General features: G+C 35.8%; 1 protein-coding gene across 9 annotated transcripts in view; it reads left to right on the forward strand.

Annotated features, from left to right (window-relative positions):
- EFCAB3 (EF-hand calcium binding domain 3) overlaps positions 1 to 27,642 on the forward strand; it is a 180,050-nt gene that overhangs the window by 16,771 nt on the left and 135,637 nt on the right. For all 9 annotated transcript variants that reach the window (XM_054689725.1, XM_054689732.1, XM_054689731.1 and 6 more), the window contains exons 9-30: positions 164 to 268; positions 6,300 to 6,404; positions 7,126 to 7,179; positions 7,763 to 7,867; positions 8,710 to 8,763; positions 9,858 to 9,962; positions 10,623 to 10,676; positions 11,279 to 11,383; positions 12,614 to 12,667; positions 13,204 to 13,308; positions 16,437 to 16,490; positions 17,116 to 17,220; positions 17,533 to 17,586; positions 18,093 to 18,197; positions 18,467 to 18,520; positions 19,428 to 19,532; positions 20,086 to 20,139; positions 20,773 to 20,877; positions 24,265 to 24,321; positions 25,275 to 25,379; positions 26,262 to 26,315; positions 26,809 to 26,913. In XM_054689725.1, coding sequence (XP_054545700.1) covers positions 164 to 268; positions 6,300 to 6,404; positions 7,126 to 7,179; positions 7,763 to 7,867; positions 8,710 to 8,763; positions 9,858 to 9,962; positions 10,623 to 10,676; positions 11,279 to 11,383; positions 12,614 to 12,667; positions 13,204 to 13,308; positions 16,437 to 16,490; positions 17,116 to 17,220; positions 17,533 to 17,586; positions 18,093 to 18,197; positions 18,467 to 18,520; positions 19,428 to 19,532; positions 20,086 to 20,139; positions 20,773 to 20,877; positions 24,265 to 24,321; positions 25,275 to 25,379; positions 26,262 to 26,315; positions 26,809 to 26,913 — 1,803 coding nt within the window. The remainder of the gene's footprint in view (positions 1 to 163; positions 269 to 6,299; positions 6,405 to 7,125; positions 7,180 to 7,762; positions 7,868 to 8,709; positions 8,764 to 9,857; positions 9,963 to 10,622; positions 10,677 to 11,278; positions 11,384 to 12,613; positions 12,668 to 13,203; positions 13,309 to 16,436; positions 16,491 to 17,115; positions 17,221 to 17,532; positions 17,587 to 18,092; positions 18,198 to 18,466; positions 18,521 to 19,427; positions 19,533 to 20,085; positions 20,140 to 20,772; positions 20,878 to 24,264; positions 24,322 to 25,274; positions 25,380 to 26,261; positions 26,316 to 26,808; positions 26,914 to 27,642) is intronic.

A 27,642-nucleotide genomic window follows, 5' to 3' on the forward strand; every position in this document is an offset into this window, starting at 1 on the left:
ATTGAAATTGCTGAATCACCTAGAATATTTCAATTCTAATACTCTTATTGACTTCCTTGATGTCTATCAACAGACTTCATTAAATCTTGATCTTCAGAAGCATGGTAATATCAATTCTCTCATTTTAGAGTCAATGAGTTTTTCTCATGTTCTTTTTCACAAGGAGGAATTATTGATGTCAATAAAGCAGCTACTTACGAGCAGAACATGGGGCTGAATGCTACAGAAAAGGAAATTAATGATCTGATATACAATCTACCAGCTGAGGGTGAGTATTTAAGGGATATTTGAATTGCTCAAGAGAGCTGGAGAATATGGGCTTTTATAAAGGAATCTGAAAATTCCTATTGGAATTAAGATAGAAAGCACTAAAGATAACTCTTAACTGAATATAAATATGTTTTGTCCCTTGATATTTCAGCAGCTTTTTTTCAGTTGAGAGCATGGCCTGGGACATTAATTCAATCTAGACAGATTTAAAGAAAGAAAGTGCTGGGAGTAAGAAGTAGCAGGGGGGAGTAGGATACATAGAAGAAGCTTTAACACATTTGGTCATCTGAGGAGTTAATGTAAGAATTTGAACAAAAAATGACGTTTCCTGAAAGATAATGCTCGAAGCCCCAGTTACATCAAAAGGGAGAAAAAGACCTTGTACTTCCCATTCAGGACAAAGCTTTTCTCGTAATGTATCTGTCAGCCTGGAGATGTGAATTTACTGGAGAGGGTAAGATTTAGCTCAAATGTGACCCAAAGAAACATATACCCAGTTTAAACAACCTGACTTACATCTAATAGATCCTGTCATCTTTGTTTTTGAGAATTGCCAGTAGCTCAGTAAAAGTTATTTTATCTATCAAAGACTTTATTATTTTAGAATTTTGATTTTCAGAAAATTTTTGTCATAGTGTTAGGGGGAAAGGATGTCCTGAGTTAATTCCATACAGGCTTTGTGGACCCCACCCCCACTTTAGACTAAAGTCATCAAGACTTTGGGAAAGACAAATTTCATCACCACCAAGGGAGGGTGGCTGGGACCTGAGGGTGGAGTTTGGCAGCCAGGTTGGATATAAAAAACCAAACACGTGGGCCTTGGGCTTTTTTTGGCTCGCGATCGCTTGCCTCCTGGCTTTACCGTTTTTGGCTGGCGGCCAACTCAGAGCGCCATTTTGGGATTTTTGATTGGCGGATTGGGTAGGACTCATTTAAAACTTTGTCTTTCACTTTTTTCCCAGAGCTGTACATTTTTTTATTTTTTTTTCTTGTAAATAAATTTTTTATTAATTTTTTATGTGTGCCTGCAATAGAGCATTAATAAGTCCTTTTAAGCGCGTGGGTGAGGACCCACAGTCAGGCACCCCGTTTTGTATTGGGGTTGTTCTACAACAGTTTGGCGCCCAGCGTGGTTTCCAAGTTACACCCGCGGTTGACCAGCCCAAAGTAACATTCCTTGCGTTGGTCACCATAAGCGCACTACTTCTGCAGGACTAGCAGTATATTTGTCTCTAGTCCTGAAAAGTCTGTTTTTTCCCTGTGGGTACAGCCCTTGTGGGTGTGTTTTGACTCAAATATGGCCTCAACCATCATCCATATGTTTCATCTTCATCACCATGGAAATGGTGGCAAAAAGTGAAAGGGGGGAATTGTTAGGGGGAAATGATATCCTGAGTTAATCCCATACAGGCTTTGTGGACCCCACCCCCACTCCAGACTAAAGCCATCAAGACTCTGGGAAAGACAAATCCCATCACCACCAAGGGAGGGTGGCTGGGACCTGAGGGTGGAGTTGGGCAGCCAGGTTGGATATAAAAACCAAACACGTGGGCCTTGGGGTCTCTCTGGCTCGCGATCGCTCGCCTCCTGTCTTCACCGCTCCTGGCTGGCGGCCAACTCAGAGCGCCATTTTGGGATTCCTGATCGGCAGATTGGGTAGGACTCATTTAAAACTTTGTCTCCCACTTTTCTCCCAGAGCTGTACATTTCCTCATTTCCCCTTCCCTTGTAAATAAACCTTTTATTAACCTTTCACGTGTGCCTGCAATAGAGCATTAATAAGTCCTTTTAAGCGCACGGGTGAGGACCAACAGTCAGGCACCCCGTTTTGTATCGGGGTTGCTCTACAACAGTTGGTATTCAAAGTCTTGGCACACAGAGATTACTATGAAACAATATTTAAGTGCCCCAAGTCACAATTAAAAATTTTTTAAGCAAATATAAGACTCAACTCAAGTAATGCTGACTGGATTGGATTACTCTCAGTCAGTCAAGCCTGAGGGTAACAGAGCACCAGATCTTTAAACAATTTACAATCTGTTATTAAAATCTTGACTACAGTTTAAGACTCTTTGTGTCCCTTTAGCAACTTCCTAAGATTTGTCTCACAAACGTATGCATTTTTTTTTACATTTCCATTTTCTTTTATTATCCCATTTTAAAATAAGTAGTTTTATCTTGAGACTGAATTTCTTTTTTACCTCAATAAAAGTATTTCTATTCCTTATACCTTCCCTTTTTAATGAATATATGCATTCTACTTTATTTACATACAGACTTGTTTCATTTGTTTTATCCACTGACATTAACTTCATACCTCAATTAGAACTCAACACTTAAAACTTTATTTTCCTAATTTCTAAATTGCAAGTAATTGTTAAAACTGTTACATCATTATCCTTTTAGATTGGAAGCTTTTAAATAATTTTTCATAATATCTAGAACATGTACTTCATTTTCTCCCAGGTAACACAAGACATTTTATTCATAGACCCAAATTTCTTTAGTTCCTTTGCAATAGTGTCAGAAGTAAATCTAAGTGCTATAACTTTAGTACAAAGATAAAGCCCTTAATTTTCCAAAGGATATTTGGGAAGTGACTTAACAAGTATTCAAAGAAACTAATTAGAAAGGGAGTTACCTATGTTAAACTTCCATCAAGACAGAATATCCAAGAGATTGTAGTTTCAATTATCCCAGGGGTGGAATCCCCAATCAAATCAATCTGGAATTAAATTCTAAGGTCTTTTTGCCTGCCATAATCCTTTCTTTACTTTCCTTCAGATAAGAAACTACTCCTTAAATTTGCATTTCAAAGAATGGCTCTTTGGTTCTAACAAAAGTTGGAATAGGAAGTTTGCTAGCTTCCTGAGGGCCAGGTTTTTGTCTTTCTCTTTAAATCTGAGGTTTTGAATTTGGCTTGCAAATATGTGGATGCTCAAAAGTGTTCCCTAGTGAACACTGTAAGATTAAAGACATCTTTGATATTAATGACCAACTTATTGATGAGAATTTGGGAAAGCAAGGCCATAATCTGTGCTGAGACAATGGTTTTTATGTCTGATTTTTATACTTTTGTTACGGGGCAGGGAGAGAGGCACCCCAGACCCCACAAACCTGCCTACTCTAAATAGGTTCTGCCATCCACCACATCAACACAAAACATGAGACTTTAATGAACAGGAACTTTAATACAATTAGTAAACAATACAGGAAAGGCCAAGAATTTAGTTTCTAAATCAAGCACCCAAAGTTACCCGTCCCATCATGGGTAAAGGTCCACCCAAGCCGGATTGGCCCAGAGCAAGGCCCCAAAGCCTACCACAAGTCTAAAGCATCTTCCAGTGGGGACCCACAGAAAAGGATCAGAAACAACCAGACAAGTCTAGGAGGAAAAGAGCAAAATCAAAATCAAGACGAAAGCTGCCATTGTCACCTCCCCACAGTCTCTCACCCACCTCTGTGTCAACCAGTCCCTGACCAAAAGGCAAGCATAGTTTCTTCACATGTTTCTCAGCTACATGTGCCTCCTCCAGGTCTCCTTCTGTCTTTCCATCCTGCTCCCTTCCTTCCTCAGTCTCCTTTGCAGCTTTTTTTCTCACTTATGAGCTCCACCCTCCTTTTGGGTAGGGCAGGAAATCTGGAAACTCCCCCTTTTCTGGGGACCACCCTGTTATACTTTCATCTTAAAAGAAAATTCCTTCAAGGCTAACCAGGATACTTCTCTACACTACTTTTCCTTTTTTCCCCTACCAATTATTTTCCAAATAAGAAATTTAGATTGTGGATTCTCCAAGGATTTTTGTTGTTGTTGTTGCAAAATATGGCCTATAGACCATATTTGAACCAATGACTGTTTTATAGAACAGTTTATTCTTTTTTAAAAAATTTATTTATACGAGAACTGGGGTATAGGCCAGATTCACGGGAGGGTGAGAGGATTCTCCAGAGACAGAGTGGGGAACAGAACAGGCAGGCTGATGAAATAAACTGCTGAGGGTGTTATAGGACAGTGAGAGGGGCAGCCCAAACCCCGCAAACCTGCCTATTCTAAATGGGTTCTGCCATCTGCCGCATCAACACAAAACATATAAGACTTTAATGGGAAGGAACTTTAATAAAACTAGGAAACAATACAGGTAAGGCAAAGAGTCTAGTTTCTAAATGAAGCATCCAAAGTTACCCGTCCCCTCGTTGGTAAAAGTCCATCCAAATGGGATTGGCCCAGAGCAAAGCCCCAAAGCCTGCCACAAGTCTAAAGCATCTTCCAGTGGGGACCCACAGCAAAGGGTCAGAAATAACCAGACAAGCCCGGAAGGAAAAGAGCAAAATCAACATCAAGATAAAAACTGCCATTGTCACCTCCCCATGGGTCTCACCCACGTCTGTGTCACCCAGTCCACAACCCAAAGACAAGCGCAGTTTCTTCACGTGTCTCTAGGCTCCATGCGCCTCCTCCAGGTCTCCTGGCTCCATCCTGCTTCCTTCCTTCCTCTGTCTCTTCTGCAGCTTCTCCTCTTCCTGCTCAGCTCCACCCTTCCTTGGGTGGGGCAGGGAACCTGGAACCTCCCCCTTTCCTGGGGACCACCCTGTTACAAGGGGAGCAGCGGGTGAGATAGGAGAGGTCTGCTGCGCCATGTGGGATCAAACTCGTGCTGCAGAGGCTGCAGACAGCTTCACAGTGCTGCGCTCAACTGCCTGTGCCACCAGGGGAGGCCCAAGAACAGTTTATTCTTTAAAGAAAAATACCTGTACTCATCCAGTTACATATTTCTATGACTTTTTTCACAACGATGGCAGTTGAAAAGTTGTGAACGGTGATCATATGGCCAACAAAGCCTAAAATGCCTGAGGCCACACAAAAATAAGTAAATAAATAAATAAAACTCAAATAATCTTACTCTACAGCTGCAGGAACTAGAAAAAGGAGAAGAAACAAATTTGAAAACTAGTAGAAAGAAGGAAATAATAAAAATTAGAGCAGAAGTAAATTAAATAAAAAAACAAAACAGTCCAAAAGATCAATGAAAATATGGGCCTCCCCAGTGGCGCAGCGGTTGACCGCTGGGTTGCAAAGCTGCCCGCAGCCTCTGCAGCGCCGGTTCGATTCCCAGCTGCTCCCCAGCCACCGGAGGAGGGTCCCACATGGCGCTCAGACCTCTCCTGCCGCCCGCTGCTCCCCTCAGCGGTGTACTTCGGTCCTTCTGCCTGCTCTGCTCCCCGCTCTTGCTCTGGTGAATTCTCTCGCCCTCCCGCGCTTCTGACTGTACCCAGTGCATGTATAAACAAAACAAACAAACAAACAAACAAACAAATAAATAAATAAAGCATGCCTCTAAAAAAAAAAAAAAGATCAATGAAAATAAGAGCTGGTTCTTTGAATAAATGAACAAGATGGACAATAATAGATAATAAACAAGAATGACTTATGCTAAGTCAATCAGACAAAGACAAATTTTGTAGAATATCATTTAATATGGAAATAATTTAATATCAAAAAGCTAAACTCATAAAGTGGTGGTTACCAGGACTGTTGTGTGGGGGAAGTGGGAGGATGTTGGTCAAGTGTACAAACATCCAGTTGTAAGAAGGGTAAATTCTGGGGATCTAATGGGCAGTGTGGTTATTATAATTAATAATGCTATAAAATACTATGAAAATTTCTGAATGAGTAGCTCTTAGCACAAAACAGTAGCAACTACATGACATTGTGAAAGTGGTAGCTAATGTTACTATGGAAATAATCATTTGGTAATATATGTATTACAGAGCAATGAATTTGCTACCCAAAGTATATAAACAGATAATTATCACACCAGGGTTTTGGAGAACAGAAAGGTTTATTGTGAGTTGTTTGGCAATGAGATAGGAGATAAACTCATATCTGCCCCTACCCTCTACAGTTGAATATACCTTATAAGATCTTATTCTTAAAGGTGAAACCAACATCTAAAACCCATAGTAATTCAAAAACTTTTGTCACACTCTGAGGTAATTCATTCTACTTACTTTCCAATCCTTTTTCTAAGGAGGAACTGTTGATGTCACAAAACTGGACACCATTTTGCAAAACATGGGAATGAAACTCACAGAAATGGAAAGTAAAGATTTGATAAAGAACCTGTCTGTTGATGGTGAGCATTTAAAAATTGGTAAATTATTTTTCAATAATTACATGGTTTCTCAAGTATCAGAATTTCTCAAAACATGAAGACTCTGTTTAAATATTAGGCAACTGCAAAGTAACTTTTTTTTTTCAAATGAAACATCTTAGATGTTTTTTGTCTAATAAAGGAAAATTAGTCTGATGTCACATAGTCCCAAATTTTGAGTTAATCATATCTCTGTAATAGTCTTTTAAGTCAATGTATTTTTAAAAATTGGTTTAAAATATATACAGAATCTCTACTGTACTCTACTGTACTGATTGTTAACTTGTAGAACAATGGAGTAAGAAACTGTATCAAGGAAAACCAGAACTACTGAATATCAGCTTATTATTAAGGGCGATCTATTCTAATGTGAAAATAAAAATTTAATGCATAGTACATACAAATTATGCATTCTGTTCCTTGTGCTCGATGTAAATAGAGAGTTTTCTAATACACAGGCATTGTGAAGCTGACCTTATGGAAAATGTGACTTAATTTTATCTTACTCTTAACTGTCAGTCTTTTGATTTCATATAGTACAATGAATTGAAGCTCTAGTTTGCATATTCTAAAACTTTTGGCTCACAGTGAGGATGAATAAGGATAAAATTGTAGAACAGATGTTTAATTTTGTTTAATATATACTGCTTTATTTTAAAATTCCATTTTATTATTGAAAGTCAGTATTAAATTTAATTTACAGATAATGGGAAGATTAAAATGCAAACATTAATGGATGCAGTAAAACCTTTTACTGGTGAGTAGGAAATTAAGAAATCATATTATTTTAAAAATATTTTCTCAACTTATCCAAACTTATATTTTGTCTCTGTATTACAACTTAATCAAGAATTTTTTTCGGAGTGCTTGGCTATATTCATATGCATAATTTTAATTAATAACCTACAATTTAAAATCTATATTTTGGTAAGAAGTTACCAAAATCTGATGAAGCAACAATGGAACTTCACCAATATTCAAATACCCTCATGTGAAGAGAAAAATTACATAATGTCGAATCCCCCCACAATTCTACGTTCTGCTGCTAGAATTATAAAATTTCATTATTTCTATTATTCTAATTTACTTATTAGTCTTGAAGAAGCAAACCTGTTGATCTACTGCGTGACCTACACAGATTCATCCCTAAGGGAGTATTCCTTATATGACATTAAGGGGCTGTGGTACACTGTGATCCACTGTACTTCTTCATAGTTGTATGTGTCCAATTATACCTGTCCACTACTTCCAGTTGAAGATGATACAGCAGAATTATTTCAAACAAAATCATTAGATGGTTCCCCAGATTGTCAAGCACTGATGTTCCTCTCTTTCAAAAGGGAAAAAGATTGATGCCAATGATCTGCAAAACGTCTTGGAAAACATGGGGATCAAGCTCACTGAGAGAGAATTTGAGGAGCTGCTACAAGCAGTGCCCATGGATGGTGAGCATGTCAATGGCAGTGTAACCTTCCCAGGGACCTAGGTTGTGAGGGTCACAGGAAGCAACTTGAGAATGTTGTCTCTCTCTCTTTTTTTTTAAAGATTTATTTATTTATGCATATAAGAGCTGGGGTACAGGCCAGAGATGCAGAGGAGTGAGAAGATTTATCAGAGACAGAGTGGGGAACATAACACAGGCAGACTGACTGAAATACACTGCTGAGGGGAGCAGCGGGCAAGACAAGGAGAGGTCTGCTTCACCGTGTAGATTTCTCCCTGGCCGGCAGGAGATTGAACTTGTGCTGCAGAGGCTGCGGATTTCTTCATAGTGTGGTGCTTAACCCTTTGTGCCATCAGGGAGGCCTGAGAATGTTGTCTCTTTATTCCTTTTTTTAAAATGCTGAGAATGATTAGGAAGAAGGAAATTCGCTGGCATACAGATATAATCAGAAAATCACCAAGCCCTTCAACCATAAATTTTACCCTCAAAGTTGAGACAACTTGTAATGTCACACATTACAGCGATTGAGAGACCTGAACAATATGAAGGCTAAGGCAGGAAACAGGGGAGTGAGAGATCAATGAAGGAAAGGAAGGCAAAAGGAAAGGAGACCCAAAGGAGTATGATTGGTTTGCATAGTCTAGTCTCTCAGCAAGACACTGTACATACATTTTTGTCACCAAGACAAACTTTCATTTTCCTGAAATAATTTTTATCCTTTGGGTAGATAGAGTATATTTCCTAGAGAAAGACAAAAATCCTCTCTTACTGGAATTGCCACTGCCCATTAACTGGTTGTCCACATCTCTTCTTGGTGATATAAATTGTGCCCTTTTTTTATAGCTGATGGAAAGATGTATCAGAGGAAATTGCTGGATCATTTGAAGTCTATGAAAGGTATTTAAGAAGCATGATTAGCTAAATATGCACATATCCACCCATGCCCACTAAGTTTTCTACATTCCTTTATTTGGATTCTTCCTCCATTATATTCATTACCAGTACTTTGATAACATAACCCAATGGATATTATTGTAATGGAGTCCATTCTGTCTTGAATATTTCTATATAACATCCCAAAGTATCATTTGAAATCTAATTATGTACATCAAATAATGTAGAAAGTATCAGGCAGTTTTTCAGGAATTTTCCCAGCAATAAGTCACTATAGAAAAGATTATGAAGTGATCTTTAATAAGTTTTTATTGCACGAATGAAGTTATTTTCTATAACATACTCCTTTCCAAAGGTCAGTTAAAAACAACAAAAAATAGAGCAAAAAATCGTGGGATTATAACTGAGACTTTAAAACTTTTCAGTTCTATTAGACTTTAGAACAAGAGACCAAAAGGAGGTAGGAAAGGGAAAGAAAGGGGGCAGGTTTGGCTGCTTAATATTTGATGAGAGGTCTCTAGCAGATGCCAGTCAACCTCCTGAAACTCCAGACCCTTGAAATAAAGACCGTTAGCACCAGTCTTTGTGGAATTTTATGGTCAATTTGCTGTCCATGATACTCTTCTCTCTTAGAGCAACTGAATGTGCTTTTAGTCTTTGTAATGTTTAATACATTTTTTGATGCTGCAATAGCAGAACATTGATTATCTGAAAGTTGAACTATTACTCTCAGCTAATGACCTACACAGTAGTATCCCCAGATTACCTACAGGCACCATCCTACCATTGGCATTCTTTTGGTCTCTTTATTAACAGGTGGTTATTATTGAATTCTGCAAATAATAATTTTAAACAACAATCACAATCCCAGTTACAGTTTCTACCTCAGAACGTTTTTTTTTATCTATATTGTTCTTCACATCATTTTAGCTGATTTGCTAAGCTAACCTTATGTGCCTGTTCTTGATACAAATAAGTTGTACATTTATTTTTATCATACTCCAGTGCATATAAGATTAAAAAGTACACGTACATATAAATATCTTTTGAAATCATAAATATTTTTCTTCATGACCCTTTCCTGTTTATTTCCACAGTGGGAGAGGTTAAAGTCAATAATCTAGACAATGTCCTGGAGAACCTGGGGATTGAGCTCACAGAAAAGGAGCATGCAGGTCTGACAGAAAATCTGCCATTAAGTGGTGAGCACTGTAGACAACATTGCATCTTAGAAAGAAGCTTATGCTCGTGGGCTTGTTTAGGAGAATATGTATTAACTAGTGATATTTGATATTTAAAAAATTACAAAGGTAGGAATTATGCCAATTATAATTTAAGAATAGAGCATATATTATTCTACTGGGTAAAGTAAATTTTTATTTAAAAATAAATCTCAAAACATGTTATGTTTAAACATAACAGACGTTAATCCTTTCTCCCGTAACATTCCAGGGTGAGAGTACATTTGGCTGGTTTGAGTGGCTGTTCATTCAGTGATACAGGGATCCTGGTTCCTTCTTGGATCTGAAGAACAAACATTGTAGAAATGGGGCACTGTTTCCCTGTTCCAGGAAAGGCGCTTGGTACTTTTGCCTTGTTTGTTCTTCTCAATCCTGAGAAGAAATTTGTGTTTCCACCAGATGGGAGGGTGACCAGAAACCATTCTACCATTCCCCAAGTGTAAGACATAGAGAAAGTTTTCTTGGACCACCATTCTCTCTACTTCAGAAGGAACTCTTTGTAATCCATCACATATATAAATTTTTGTTTGGTTGAGATTAAATGGTAGTTGGAATCTATTTCTTAATTTACCTCCTTTACCTTTTTATAACACTGTATTATCCTGATTATGATTTTTACAGCTAATGGGAAGATTAGTCTCAAAAACTTGATCGAAGCCATGGAAACTGTTACAGGTAGTTAGGAGTTACTGTGAATCTATAATCTTAATTCTTTATACTGACTTACATTTTTAAAGTTTCATCATTCCTCCATTGCCTTTTTTATTCCCTCAATTCTATATTGATAAATATCTGCATGTAATTGCCTGGACTTGTACTTCAGGATATTTGCATTTTTGCACTAATTTTTCAGTGCAAAGTTCTGGTAGCAATTTCTTTGTTTCTGGGATATTTGCCAATAACAGTCATTATTCTTCATTTTGAAAAACAAAATTTAAATTAGCACGGCAAATGATATAGCAAACTTTCACAAAGATAAAAATTCTCTTATCATTAAGTGATCAGAAGATAAATAGTGTCCTGACAAAATAAATGCATGTTATGCCTACACTATCCTAATTTACATCATCTAAACTGTTTCAGGATGTCTATTGTTTTGCTAAGAGTAAAGAAGAAATTCTATTTCTACCACAGTTAATGACAGTGGGGAACAGCTAGCTTATTTGTGTATGTGCTCAGACAACTGTCGTAGCTGAAGCAAAATAGGCATCAACATGTTTTTTAAGGTATCAGATCTTTCTTTATACTAATCTTTGACCATTTTGATTATGTTGAAGGAGAAAAAGTTGATGTCAATCATGTGAGAAATGTTCTGGGGGAAATGGGAGTAACTCTCACAGATAAGGAACATGCAACACTGGTAAAAAATCTGCCAGTTGATGGTAAGCATTTAAAATACTAATGTGATCTTAAAGGGAAAAAAAATTCTTATTTTGTTTGTGAGAACTTGCATAAACTTTATAAAATATTAGCAGAGAAAACAACTCTCAAAAACTAAATACTTCCTGCTAATGTAATTATATATACACATGTAGATACAGATAGACAAATAGATAATAGAGAAATAGATAAATAATATAAAAACAAATTCTAGTTTGTTAGCATGAGTTTCCTGAGGGTTTGGGGTTGCCCCTCTGAACTGAGAAGACAGGAAGAAAGCGTGGAAAAAAAAAAAGACCAATGAGAATAATACTAGGCTAAAAAAGTACAGCCATTATAACACAGTCCAATTTATACATCTGTGTAAACTTTTGTATCTAATATAAATATTTTTAAAGAAAATGAATGATTCAGTTTCACCTTAAAAAGAATTCAGTTTCTACTATCTAATGGTAGAACATTCTTAACTGTTAGTGTAAATATTGGGCTTTCTTATTACTATTCTACTTTTGTATATGATTGAAATTTTTCATAATAAAGATATTTTAAGGGAAAAATTTTTAATTTTATTTAATTTTATTTATATTTTACATTGTTCTTCCTTTTTGTACAATGCATGCTTTTTCCTCTCAGGTGTAGTCCCTGCAAAATTCCCATCACCAATTCACCCATGCACCAATTCACCACAGTCCCTTGTGTGAGAGCACATTCCCTCCCCCATTTTGATCCATCTCCCCCCCTCCCCTGCAGAGTGTTTCTGATTAATAGTTGCCTATTAATTTTGTTTTTTAATTTATTATAATTATTTTTTTCCTTGTCTCTTACTTGGTTCCCCACTGAGCATAATCCCTTCAAGAGTAATCCTATCAAGTAGTTGGGAAGCCCAGTACTGCTTTGTTTACAACCTGTCATCAAAATTAAGAAATACCTTTTGTAGTATATAGACAGGGAGTTCAAAAAGTTGAAATGGGGGTTAAGTCAAAGAGCACAAACGAGCTGAAAATGAATTTTTAAAAAATGGGTATGTGTAGACCGCTGGTATAAATATCCTCATTTGGCAACAGTTGAATAGAATGGGTACATTAATGGACCTTTTTTTTTTTAATTTGAAAGTAAACTGGTAATTTTTTAGGGAAAATTATAAATTCTCTTTACCTTAAATTATAACTTTTGCTGCCTTGGTGAATCTTTACTTTGCTCACTTGTGTATAATTGATTTATTTTTCTTGTAGCTAATGGAAAGGTCTACAAGAATAGATTGCTGGATGGTTTGAAGTCACTTCATGGTAAGTGAACAGCATAATGAAAAACCAGATGAATCAGAGGCATTTGATATTTCCTAAATATCAAATTGTGAATTTTGCTAATCTACTTAACTACTGATGTCATTCCTTCCGTCTGAGCTAAACCTTACTGTGAACAACATAACTTCACACTGAATTTTTTCACTATGTCCCCTATTTGAAGAAAAAAAATAAAGTGTGTCAGAACAATAAAGCTAAAGGGCAAATATTCAGGGGATATAGTTAAGAATTGAGACAACTAATCTTATAAACTAAACAAAAATGATCGCAATTATGAATAAGTATAGAATGTGTTTTTCATTGCTGTGAACTTGGCCCTATGACTTTGGCCCTTTTAATGTTTGTGCTTTGTAAACCATCACCTTTACCCCACTAAGGAAAGAGGTTCTGATTTTAACTCCACTGACCCTCTTTGTCCTATAGAGTCTTGATATTCCTGCTGAAAATAAGTTTAATATACAAAAGTGAAGAGCTTTGGATAGATCATATTTTACTAATATTCATTTTATTTTCCCAAGGAGGAGCTATTAATGTCAGTAAAGTTGGTCCATTTTTGGAAACCATGGGATGGCACCTCACAGAAGAAGAAATTAAGGATCTCAAACACGACTGTCCCACTGATTGTGAGCATTGAAGACATTTTTAAGTTTCTGAGGAAAAACTGGGAATTTCCACACCTGTTAATCAGTCAATCCACTAAATATTTACTAGGCATTATGAAAAAAAAAAAAAAAAGAATTCAGGAGGCAATTTAGTGACTAATTTTGCCACTAACTTAACTTTTTATATTATTTTCATCAGTTCATGATTTGACTCATAAGCAGGGATGAGAGTTTATTCAGATCACTACCAGGTTAGAAGAAACCAGAGGGAAAGAAAACAAATTAGTGCACAGAAAAATGTGAAAATACAATAAAATTAAGTTAGAGAAAAAAAGTAAGCCTCAATGACAACGTTAAGAAAGGAATGCAAACAGTTTCTTCACCAACCACTCTGAGTACCAAAGTCAATGCCACATGTTTTAGGTGTTCTTATTGCTGTGAAATAGCAACATTCCTTGTGTTTCCAATCTTTGTATCAGTTATCCAGGATGCAGTAACACCCTCTGAGTTCAGGGACTTAGGACAGTTGGCTTTTTTTGGTTTGCATCACTCAGAGCCCAATACTGCCTACAGATTGGCTGTTCTGCTTACCCTGTGTTCTCTCTGCTGTAGGACACAAACTAAGGGAGCAATTCCCGTCTGGTCCATATTGCTTTGGGGCAGGGAAAAGAGAGATGGCAGGACCATGTAGCAGTTTTTAAGGGTTCTCTTCAGAAGAGAACAAATATTTCATTAGCCAAAGCAAATTACATGATACCATTGAAGCAGAAGATCAATTGTTGCACAAGGATAGGCTCGATAGAGAGGGACAGAAAATGTTTGAGCAAATAATATATATTCTTCTTTAATGATGTCTCTGAAAATACAAGGGAAAGCAATTTATATTGATTTTAATACACTTCAAAATTGATTTTATAATTTTATCATGAAGTTATAGAGCTTTCAAAAAGTACCACTTAACTCTATATGCACCTATATGCATAGAGTATTTTTAAAAAATGTTTTAAATGGCAATGTTTGTTTCCCTAGAGGATAAAGAGCTCTGGCTAGACATATGTTCATATGAGAGAGATATTTTCACCAAATACCCATTAGTAGCTTTTGAATTATGTCACTTATGCTCTATTGTCTAGTAGGAATTCATTTTAAGACATTTTACATAAATAGCATGATGCATAAAAAATAAATTGATAAATTGCTCCTCATCAAAATTAAAAACTGCTCTGAGAAAGCCATTGTGAGAATGATGAAAGAAAGCCCACCAGCCAAGAGAAGATATTTGCAACTACCTATCTAACAAAGGACTAGCATCTACGGTATTTAAAGAACATACACTAATCAGCAATATAAAATAGTCCAATTAGAAAATTTAAAAAAATGAAGATAGACTCACCAAAGAGGATATACAGATATCAAATAAATACATGAAAAGATGTTTAATATCATTAGGCATCAAGGAAATGCATTTTGAAACCATAATGAGGTATCACTTACATAACAATCGGAATGGCTAAAATAAAAAACAGTGACAATACCAAGTGCTGATGAGGATGCTAAGAGAAACTGGATCAGTCCTATTTACTGGTAGGAATGTAAAATGGCATGACCACTGTTGCAAAACAGTTTCAGTTTCTTCAAGAGCTAAGCATACAACTACTATAGGACCCAGAAATCACACCTTTGGACATTTATCCCAGAGAAATGAAAATTTAAGATCACACAAAACTCTGCACATGGACATAAGAGTCAAAACTTGCAATCTGTGAGGTAAATGGTTAAGTTGTGGTATATACACATCACGAAGTACTGTAATTCATAAAAAGAAACTACTGACACATGTAACAACTTGACTAAATTTCCAGATAATTATGCAGAGCCAAAAGCACCAAGCTCAAAGATTATATACTATATGATTCTACTTACATAATATTTTTGAAATAATATTTTAGAAATGGAGGTCAGATTAGTGTGTGCGAGGATTTAGAAATACAGCATTGGCAGAGGCAGAATGAAGTAGATGTGGTTTTTTTTAAAAAAGATTTTATTTGTTTATACAAGAACTGGGGTATAGGTCAGAGGTGTAGGAGGGTGAGAGAATTCACCAGAGACAGAGCAGGGAGCTGAACAGGCAGACAGACTGAAAACACTGCTGAGGGGAGCAACAGGCAAGACAGGAGAGGTCTGCCATGCCATGTGGGTTTCTCCCTGGCCAGGCCAGGAACCAAACCCATGCTGCAGAGGCTGCAGACAGCTTCACAGCACGGTGCTCAACCCGCTGCACCGCCAGGGATGTGGTTATAAAAGTGCCCTCGTGGTACTGATACTGCTAGTATGTGGACTGTGGCAGTGCATAAATGAGCTACACAGGGAACACACTGTAAAGATTTTAATATACACATAGATGCAAATGAATACAAATAAAACAAAGGAAATCTACATAACATTGGTGGATTATATCAGCGCCAATATCCTGTTTGTGATATACCATACTTTTGAAAATCTTCCCACCAGGGAAAATTTTTCAAAATGTGCAAGGCATCTCTATTTCTTCTAACAACTTCATAGGAGTCTACAATTATCCAAATGAAAATTTCAAAAACCTATGTATTAAAAATAAAAATCTATTAGTGTCTACACAATATGGTAACTCTCCCCTCCAAAATCACCAAAATGAAGGAATTGTCTTCAAAGTGATTAATTGATCATGTAACCCAGAAAGAAAGAAATTTATTTGGAGCTATTAAAGTAGCAGGGGAATAATAAGTGAAAACACATTACATAAGATCACCACTAAACTGGAAACTGAAACATTATCGAATAGTTTATCCTAAATATAGATCCTATTGTAGTGGTCTGACAGGTATAATAGGAAGTTCTTCACAGTCTTAGAGCTACGTAAGCAGGCCCTAGAAAGTAAGTTACTTTTGAATCTTACCCTTTGACTTTTGTAGGTTTGATTTCCAATAGAAGCATTAACAACCAGTTGTATTGTTGAAATTGTTTTATTTTTCATATTTCACTTCTTTGCATTGATTCATTTTCAGAGAGTAAAAGTAAAGATCATTCCTGATACACAAATGTTGCCAGAATCTTTTCCTTTCATATTATTTCTAAATCTCATCTATTTCTTTTATTTTTATTTTCTATAGTAAATAGGAACATTGCAATGAAGAAGTTGTTTGATGAATTAAAAGCTTTTACAGGTCAGTGGTAAATTACTGTAAAACCATGACCATCAGACTTTATGCAGCAGTATAGTTTTAAATAATATTTATACTACTTTCCTGATTACTAAATTTTAGCTTCTAATCTTTTTCTAATAAAACAGTCGCTTCTAATATCCTACAGATTGCCTTTATATGAGGATTTAATTCAAAAACTTACAACTTGTGAATTTTCTGGAAATTTTGCACTAACAATATTATTTACTTCAACATTATTTATAGACTTTCAAATCAGAATATATCAAATAACAAGATAAATGTTTTTTACTGCCAATATCAGGAACAAGTAATATGATTCTGAAAAAAATTAAAACTAGATGGTAGTCTCTGAAAGAAGCATACAAATAAATTGATTCTAATATCTTAATTTACCAGACAGTTATTCAGGTAAAACTTATCCTCTACTTTGACTCACTGTCAGATTAGGAAATTGTTCTTTTCAACATTTCTAAATAAGTAAATTTGATTCTATATAGAAAGATGGATATGCCTTATTATGCTTTTGGACATCCTCAAATAAGGGAAAAAACTTGTTTATAAAATTTATAAAATTTTCAAATGAAAATTTATAAAATTTTCAAATAACATTTCCTGTTTTCCAAAGGAACAAAGATTGATGTGCAATATGTACCAGATTTTGTGAGCAACATGGGTATTGAGCTAACAGACAATGAACAAAAGAAGCTACTAAAAATACTGCCACTTGACGGTGAGCCATAGAAATGCTTTTGTTACTTTCTAGAGGGATTAATTTATGGTACCATGGGAGAAATAGTTAAATGTTCTCTGTTTAGTGTTAAAAAAAAAAGTTTTAATCATCTATTAACTGTTGTGTCTGTATTTAACTCACACTAAAGTAGTTCTCATGTCCAATCTCCAATTTTTTTTTTACTGAAGGATGAAATAAGAACATATTTATTAAGTAAATAAAAGCTCTCCCTGAAATTAATAAATACAAGGACCTTATTTATGAGCATCTACATAGTATTTTGTCTAACATACTGTGTGCTTTGCATTGTAGCTTCTGAGAAGATCTATAAAAATAGGTTGTTGGCTGATATAAAGTCATTCGAAGGTGAGTAACAAGCAGTTTGTGATTCAAAATTTAATTCATATTGTTAGAAGTTTAGTGAAACTGTTATGAATCTTTTATGAACTGATTTTTAAATTTAGCTTTTTCATGTTAAATAAATTTACAATCTAATGTCCTGTTTCTTATCTTTGTAGATGGTCCCACCCTCTCTCCTATTTTTCAAAACTTAACCCTAAAAGTATACTTCAAATTTTAGATAAATAAAACAAAACATGAAAAGAATGGTATCACTCAGAGAATTGCAATAAAGCAAGCAAAGAAAACAAAAATAGTTCTGCCTGTTGTCAGAAAGATTAGACATTGTTTTCTATAGCTTTAAAAGTTTGATACTTAAGTCTAAAGGCAGTGCTAACAGTACTGAAAATGGATATTTTCCTTTACTCCTAGTAAAGTACTAAGGGATTAGAAACAACATTAATATATCTCTAATATTTAATGTTTGTCTCATATTTTAATATTTTTTTCACTCTTTATGACTCTCTCCTAAGGAGGAAAAGTTAAAAAAAGTAAAATCAATACTGTTCTAGAGAACATGGAAATCAAACTCACAGAAAAGGAGGTTCAGAGTCTCACAGATAACCTACCAGTTAATGGTGAGCACTGCAATAATTACTATGCCTTTCAGTACAGCTTTGCTTGTAAATTTATTTTTGGAAATTTTTGAACTAAGGATTATTTGATGGAAACATAAAAACAAGTGGTGAACTGGGTTTGGCCAATGGACATCAGTTTGCCACTCTCTGATACAGGGCTGACATAGGGCACTATGGGACACAATGGACTTTCACAATAGCAGGGTTTCATACTTTGTTTTTGTGGGTCTAGATCATTTTATTATTCTTACTTTTACCTTTTCTTATAGCTGATGAGAAGGTTGCTCTTGATAAATTGATGGATGAAGTGAAAGCTCTTACAGGTGAGCAGTAAATATAAATTGAAGAGTATACATTTTATTTTTTTTAAGATTTATTTTTTTATTTATACATGCACTGGGTACACTCAGAAGCACGGGAGGGTGAGAGAGTTCACCAGAGCCAGAGGGGAGAGCAGAGCAGGCAGACTGACGAAGTACACTGCTGAGGGGAGCAGCAGGTGGCAGGAGAGGTCTGTGCACCATGTGGGACCCTTGCCCGGTGGCCAGGGATCCAACTGGCGCTGCAGAGGCTGCGGGCAGCTTTGCAACCCAGCGGTCAACTGCTGCACCACCAGGGAGGCCCAAAAGTATACATTTTAATGAAAATTATAAAGTTTTAAAATTTTTCCCTTTTTCCAATTCCTCATTTGATTAAATGCTTTTATCTATTTCACAGAGACTATTAATTATCTATTTCAGTTATATGACTTGGTCGTGAGCACTTTGTTTTTAGAGTTGACATCAATATGTTATCTTTCCTGTGTTGGGGGAGAGGGCATGGGATTGGTTAAATCAATGAATGGTAACAAAGTTCTGGTATATATGGGATTATATTAAAGATGATCAGAAATGTTGTCTAATCTGATGACAGAATTATTTGGATCAATACTAATAAGTTGCTGATTCACTGGAAAATTATATAACCCTTCTTTTCTTGTGTTAATAGTCCACACTTTTTGTCACTGTGTTTTCCTACCTCCATTGGTATTACATGGATTCTTTTACTTCAGCTAAGGAAAGGGATGTATTACATCAATGCTATGATTGTAGATTTAGTTAAATCTATCGCACTCTTAATTTTGCTCTTCATTCAAGCAGTGAAGTTCATGTAAAAAAGGTTAAGAGTTTTCATGTTTCGAAATTAAGTAATCCTTAAAATTCTCATCTGATTCCATTTGTGTTTTTGAAGGAGAGGAAATTAATGTCAGTGATGTGGAAAATGTTCTGGGCAACATGGGGCTAGAGCTCACAGAAACGGAATGGTTGGAGTTGCAGAAACATCTACCAATAGATGGTGAGAATTTCCAATACTAGTATCCCCTTTAAGGGAACTTAGCCTTATATATTTGTGAAAAGCTTTTAAACTGTCTCTGTTTGATCATGGGAGAAAGACTCCATATCCTGAAATTTTTAGCGTGATCTTATTCTGCCTTAAAAAGAATGTTGATTCCAGTTTTGGAACAAGAAATGCAGAGATCATGAATCCTGCTGTGGGGAGAAAAAAAAATCATATTGTCACTTTTGAGTCCACTGACAGATAAAAAATAGTGAACCTGGGAAACAGAAAATATATATTGGAAGTGAAGAAATAAATAAATCAAAAAGACAAGTGGTAAATAATATGTTTCAACATGGAGGTTAGCCTATAGTAACTGCCTATATTTCTCATTAGTAGGTACAAGGTCTGCATTAAGAACCTTTTCTATTCCTTGATTTTATTACTTTAGATTAAATTGGACATCTCTAGTACAAATGATCTACTATATCTCTTTAAAATTCTAGCTCTTACATTTTCCTTTAGTGGATTTCTATATAATTTGTGACCTGAAATATTCAATTTCTTGCAGCAGATGGAAAGATCTATCAAAACAGGTTAATAGACAGTATAAAGTCTCTTAAAGGTAAGAATCATGAAGAATACAAATGGATCTGAGATCTCTAAATTTTTTGTTGCCCCTTTTCGTTAGTCATTAAAGTGTGAGTATTTTCACTGATCATATATGTTGATTTTATACTAGTACTCCTCTCATTGGACTCTATGTAATTGGCTCTTTTATAGTTTTGTGTCTTAGAAAGAAATTTCATAAACCCTGGGATTTTTTTATTAACCTGGGGCAGGGAAATAAAGGAAGCCTATATCAGTAATTTTTAAAGTAGGGAATGATACAATTATGCATATTATTGATAATTTGTAAAAAGTAATCTAAATTCAGTTAACAAAAGCAAGCTTCACTTATTTTTGGTCAAAATATATGACTTGTCATCTCTACTAGTGAATTGACTATGCCCTTAAAATTAATTTTCCCCTCTAAAACTTTCAAACTGTGTAGATAAGTCCTGGAAACTAGATTTGTGTCAGAAGGTTTTAACTATTAAGTCTATTGCTGATTTTCTTTGTAATTTTTATCAAATTTATTGGGTTTTGGGACTCATGCCCTTATGTAGAAAAGAATACACATATTACATAAAAATTAGTAGCTTTGTCAAGTTTTAGAGTCCTTAAATTTTGCTTATGTATGTGTTTCTTTTCCAAGGAGGGACAATTAGTGTCACTAAGCTGGGCACATTTCTGGAAAGCATGGGTGTGAAGCTCACTGAAACGGAACTTAAAGATCTGATGCAGAATCTGCCCGTGAATTGTAAGTATTTAAGCATTACTGAGCCCCTCAGAAGAACATGAACTTGGGCATTATTGTATAAAAACCCCTGAGCGTGACTATTTGGAATCAAAAGATCATTTAGAAAAACTTAAGGGAAAAAATAAACCTAAAATATGACTCAGTCCTTTCTTCACTCAGTCTCATCAACCTCATGACAACTTTTCCTCTGTGGAGCTAAGCTAATAGAAATCTCTCGGTCTGCTGATACGGCAGGGAACAACAATAAAGCAGAAAAGGAAAAAGAAAAAGGAGTAAAGAAAGAGTAAGGCGAGGAGAATAGAAATAGAATAAGAAAGAAAAAGAGAACATTAGAAGAAAAATATTAGGTGTCAGCAGGCAATTTCTTAGGCAAATAGTCATGGTCATATTTACCTCAACAGTTCAAAGTAGAACAGGGCACAGAGAGCAGCGCAGCAGCGCACCTGACTCTCCTTTCACTCTCACTGGCAGCTACCACAGTGGGGAGACCACTGTTATCTTAGGAAGTATATCATGTTTCTCCTACTCTTGAAACGTCATGGATTCCCACACTTCAGGGCAAGTTTTCATGATTCCAGCCTAATTAATGTTCAGGAACTTTAAATCCTACTTGACAGATGGAAACAGTGAGACTTTGCCTATCTTCCCTATTCATTTTACAAAATTGATGAAAAACATGTACATGTAATTTTTGTTGTCATATTCCTTTGTAGCTTGCCATTTGTTTGATCTGATTAAACAAATACCATGGATTTTATGCAAGAGGTTTCTTGAGAAATACTCTCAGGACAAAACCTATAAAGAAAGAAGGCAAGCAGGGTTGGGCAGAAGAAGTTGAGTAACAGTGAGTTGCTACAGAAGCCTGAGCCTATCACATGGAGTTTGGGGCTTTGTGCATCAACCAGTCATTGGTTGCTGGTTTGTCTCTAAGAGGGGACCTGATCTAAGTGAGGTAGCTCCTTTCAGGAGAAGGCAGTTCCCAGAGAGAGGCTAAGGGATGAGTCAACACTTCTGGCTGCTAGAGAAGTGACAGCCTTAGACTGAAAGAGGACAGCATCAGTTAGGCATACTGAGAGGTACCCTGGTTCCCCCAAACCAGTATGATCTAAATGGATTCTGCTATCTGCCACATAAAGACAGAGCAAAAAGTGAAAGAACTTTAATAGGCTAGTGTGCAGAAAAAGAGAAGAAAGGATAACAGTTTGCCAATAAACACCCCAAGTTGCCCAGTCAAACAGGATTGGCCTGAAGCAGGGCTTCTGGGGCCCAAAAGCTTGCCACAAGGCTAAGGTCCCTTCTGGTGAGGAACGATAGAAAAGGGGCAGAAAGGTTCAGACAAGTCTGGGATGAAAGGAGCAAATCACAGTACAAATCAAGGTCGCAGCTACCATTATCAGCCTCCCCATGGGCCTCTCACCCATGTCTCTTCCAAGTGTCTCTACATGTTGACTCCACTCGTCTCATTCAATGTCCCTGGGGCAAGTTCAAAGTTGAGAAGCAAGTGGGCCTCCTTCTTCACATGTCTCTCTGTTCCACATGCCTCCTCCTGTGTCTCTTCCAAGTCTTTTGCTGCATTCTCCTCCCTGCTCTGCTCCACCCTTCATTAGGTAGGGCAGGGAACATGGAACCTTCCTTTTTTAATGGAGGTTACACTGTTACAGTCCTTCTCTGTAACACATTCACTATAGTGTTCTAATAAAATAATAAGAAAAGTAAATTTAGATGTGGGGCCAACTTCAAAGGAAACGATCTTGATTAAAGTAGTTCATCTGAATTTTCAGCAGTTATTTGTTTTCCATGCAGCTAAAAGGGGGAAGGAATACAACTACAGAACATTTTTTCTGGTATTGTATTCCTGGTATTTATTAAAAACAAAATAATAGTTGGTTAAGATGATTAAAAGAGGAGAATTAATAAAATTTTAACTATGATTTTGCAATCAACAGGTCTCTTAGTTATAAAATATTTTTATTGCTTGTTGAGATTCCGGAGCTATCCCACTGGCCCACTGGTGTGACAAATAAATCTCTCTCTCTCCACCTCTCTGAGTGCCACCTGATTTCTCTGGTAAATTACCCTAACAATCTCAGTTAAATGACCTGGGGCTTTGAGCCCTTCAGTTCACTTCTCAGAAAATGACTTTTCTTGCTGGATCTCTATTAGGAATGAACTGCACTATTGGTAAAGTATGAGATTCAGTATGACTGTCACCTGAATGAGAAAATATAAATCCAGATCAGATAGACATTCATCATACCTTATTCCCATCATTCCTACTTATTTTTAATTACTATGGAAGCTAAATCACACTAGCACAGATGATGTACACTGAGCTGTAGCACTGGTATATGATATACACTGACTTTTATATAGAAATTTATATTGGTCTGATTTTATTTTCTAGGTCGAGGAGAAAAAGAGAACAAAGACTCTCTACTTAGAAATAATTATTTGCATTGACATTTAATTTTCTTTAATCTGGTCAGCTTTATGCTTCGCTGTAGACATTACTTTTTCATTGCCCAACATTACTGTAATAAAAATAAATAGAATATATGCTCTTAATATAGTAATAAATCATGTCTTTCAAAAATACATTTGAGTATATTACACTCAAAATTACTTTAGTTACAAATTAAGTTGTAAAAAAGTAAAAATGAAAAAAAAAATGAAGAAATTATATATTTAGCAATCATTTCCAAAATTCAAGGGAAACATGGGTATAAGAATATGAACCACTTTTAGGTCTTGTTCCAACAGCCTGTTAAATACAGGAGCACATTCCAAAGTATCCAAGCAAGAAAACAAATTCCATATAGAAAGAGCCACTTGAAATTCCTCTTCTGCCATGTATGAGATTTAATAACTCAGACAATATAAAGTCAAAGACATGTCATTGTTATTGTTATTTTAACACTTAGAACTATCATTTTCTTTCCATCATATTGAAGGTGAATCTTCAAAAATCAAGTAAAATTATAAAGAAAATTTTAGAGGGCCTCCCCGATGGCGCAGCGGTTGAGCGCTGGGTTGCGAAGCTGCCCGTGGCCTCTGCGGCGCCAGTTTGATCCCCGGCTGCTCCCCGGCCACCAGAGGAGGGTCCCACATGGCACGCAGACCTCTCCTGCCGCCCGCTGCTCCCCTCAGCAGTGTACTTCGGTCCTTCTGCCTGCTCTGCTCCCCGCTCTGGCTCTGGTGAATTCTCTCACCCTCCCGCGCTTCTGACTGTACCCAGTGCATGTACAAACCAAACAAACAAACAAATAAATAAAATATGCCTCTATTAAAAAAAAATTATAAAAGAAATTTTTAGAGCAAATCTTGGAAAATTAATGTTGTTTGACATTTCATATGTTTAACATCTTTAATTTATGCCTTTTTTTATAGCTGATGGGAAAGTCACTCTGAAAAATGTGATGGATAGAGTGGAAAAATCAAGGTCAGGTGAGTAAAGTGTAAAGATGCTCACCGGGAGGGCTAGACCATAAAGATAAAGATATAACAAATGGGGAAAGACAGACCTGTTAGATAAGGAATGTGAAGATCTCCCACTCAGTAGCAAATTAAGTGAGACAGCCAAAAACTGACCAATCACAAAGAGACTGGTAGAGCTTTAGAATAATCAGGGAAAGAAAGTATATATTCCCTGAGACACGACTTCACTTTGGCTTCCTTGCCCCTCCCAGGCCTGGTTCCCTGGCCTGGCCTGGGAGTCCCACTTTATTTCTGCTCTTTTTCTTCTCAATAAACTTTTTCTAAACAAAAAACAAACAAACAAAAAAAAAAAACTGATATCCTTATGTCTTACATTGTACTTAGGTTTTCCAACTACCCAATAATTGACTATTAAAAGTATTGAATTTTTACTTATTACCATTGAGTTATTTGTGTCTACTACAATTGAAAATTGGTTAATTTAGTTTCAATCACAGATCAAAGGGCTGTGTCAGCTAACATGTTGTTTTATTCTGTAATTTATTTCCCAAGAATACAATTTACTATAAAAAACCATTTACCAAATATTCATTAAGGCACAGTAAGTACATATAATTACTGTCTTTATCATTGTGAGCACCTCATCACATAATTTAGGTCATACATACTTCAGCAGAATGGGAATGCTTAAATTAGCCACTGATGTTCTAATTACTGGCCATTTATGCGACCAAATTTTATCCTCTGTTGTCCTTAGAATTAGATCTTTCTTTGTACTAAATGAGAAAAATAACTTTTTTTGTGATTTCCCCATTGAGTATATAGAAAACGGAAGTATTTCATTCTGCCCTTGCATGTCTTTTAAATGTGGATGACTCTGTGCAAGTGTGAATATGTCTTTGCATAGAATCATTAAGAAGAGCCTAACACTCTCAAATATCTATATCCTCATCTTTTCACAGGAGAAAAGATTGATGTCAATGACCTTCAAAATATCCTTAGGAATATGGGGATTGAGCTGACAGATCTTGAATGCTCAGAACTGAAGAAAACCCTACCCATTGATGGTGAGCCACATGGTTACCACTCAGGCCTTCCAGGAAGCCTAATGCTGTGGCTTTTTGGAGAAGTTAAAAACTTTCCTGTGACATTTCCTCTATAAATTTCTGGACTTTATGAGATAAAAAAAGTTCTAGTTTATGTAGAAATCATGTACTGTTAAAATGTTTACTTTTTAAATCATCAAAACCCTTAGCCATGAATAAGAAATATTACTTCTTCCTAATTATAACTACAAGCAAGGAAAGGGGGAAATGAAGAAAGAAAAAAATTTATAGAAGCAAGAGAAAGAAAGGAAAAGTAATAGAAAAAAATGACAAACAAGAGAGCCGAGGGTTTAAGAACAAAGGGTCCTGAATTGGAGCACATAGATTCATATACTAGCTCCACTACTTACCAGCTATGTTATCTGGGAAAGGTTACTTCTTGACCTTTCTAGATCCAATTTCCTCATTTATAAAAAGGAGATTCGAAATTAAATGAGATAAAACACTTTAAATATAATTCATATATGTAAAACCTCAATAAGGGTTAGCTCAACATGATATAACTATATCATATCACTGTTGTGGTGATGATGATGATGATGATGATGATGATGATGGCAGTGGTGGCCGTGGTGGTGGCACTGGTGGTGGCTGTGATGTGGTGACATTGATGGTGCTTTAACTTAGCCCATAACAATTGCTTTGGGTAACAAAGAATCATGGAAATATGTCACTTTTTAAATGGTTGTCATCCCTACCTTAATTTTCTGTTACTCTATAATGTATACATTATATGTATACATTACATTGTTGACATTTTAAGGGAAAACCATGGAAAAATGTGTTTCTAGAATTATGAAACATATAATTTTTAATTCTATGTGAATTTGCCTTTTCTTATAGATGCTGGCCAGGTGTTTCAGAATAGAGTGTTGGATGATATAAAATCTTTCAAAGGTGAGAATTTAAATATCAAATTCTTGGGTGTATATTTATACTATATGATGTATATTACAAATTGATGCATTAGTTATACATTTAAATATCTGTATTTTATCAGATAATGTCCTTGATTATAGTTTTGTTTCTACCCATTAGTACTTGAATAGGGAAAAATCATTGAAATTTATTTATATACAACAAAAGGGTTATTTTAGGAATTTGTGACAAGTAGTCGAGAATTTTTGTGACAAAAAGAGCCTCTATTACTTCTGAAACCTATGTTATTTATTGCTTCATCTCCAGTTAAAAAGTCCTTAAAAGCTTTTTTGCTATATTACCTTACCAAGTCAATTTTTTAAAAAAGAAACAGGTTTTATTTAAACTCTGCTACTAACTTTTTCAATCATGAATATATCTTATTTTAATCATAATACATGGGTGTAATTAAATTTTCAACGTGGTGAAGTCTCTCAATTTATCTCTTTTTAACTGACTCTCTTTTTGTAAGGAGGGATGGTTAATGTCCATGATCTGAACAAAGTTCTTAGAAACTTGGGGCTGAAGCTCACAGAAAAAGAACTCAAAAGTCTGACAGAAAACCTTCCAGTCAATGGTAAGCATGAGACATATATCGTATCCTGGCATTCCTGCACCTCAAGGGGGTTGCATCCAGATATCTGCTATGTCTGTCTTTACATGTCTTCAGGCAATGAAGTTCAACATGGTTGAAAAGGAATTCATTATATTTTAGTTGAATAGACTCCTACCATCTTTTTCCTCCATACGGGTTTCCTATAAAATTGGACTCGTTCTTCACTCTACCTTCTCCTTCACTCTACCTAGCCCCTGCCCTAGGTAAACTTAATTTAGCATCCTAAAAATGACCTTGCTCCATCCCTGTCTATAACCACTGCCTCTATCAGGTTCTTGATATCTGTGACTTTCTGTGACTTACTGTACTCACAGAGAGTACAGTATTATAGCTAGTATTATATGGGGTTAATAGTATAGCCCCAACTTTCTACCTCATCAACATTTGTTATTGCCAAACACTTTCTTTAACATGCCTTATGTGAAATGATATCTCATTGTCATTTTAATTGTACTTCCTGATTTCCAGTGAGGTTATCTTCTCAGATTTTCACCATCATTCAGGTTTCCTCTTCTATAAATTGGCTTTTCATGTATTTTTCCTAATTCTATTGAGTCATTTGCATTTTGCTAATTAATTTGTTCTTTGTAAAGTTTGTATACTGATCACTTTTATGTTATATATACACAAAATATATACCAATCTCTGGTTTAACATTTCACCAAGTTTATCACCTTTTAATGAATATGT

The sequence above is a fragment of the Talpa occidentalis genome, unplaced genomic scaffold, assembly GCF_014898055.3.
Source record: "Talpa occidentalis isolate TD23 unplaced genomic scaffold, MPIMG_talOcc4v2.1 talOcc4.7, whole genome shotgun sequence".
In the NCBI taxonomy this organism is placed as follows: Eukaryota; Metazoa; Chordata; class Mammalia; order Eulipotyphla; family Talpidae; genus Talpa; species Talpa occidentalis.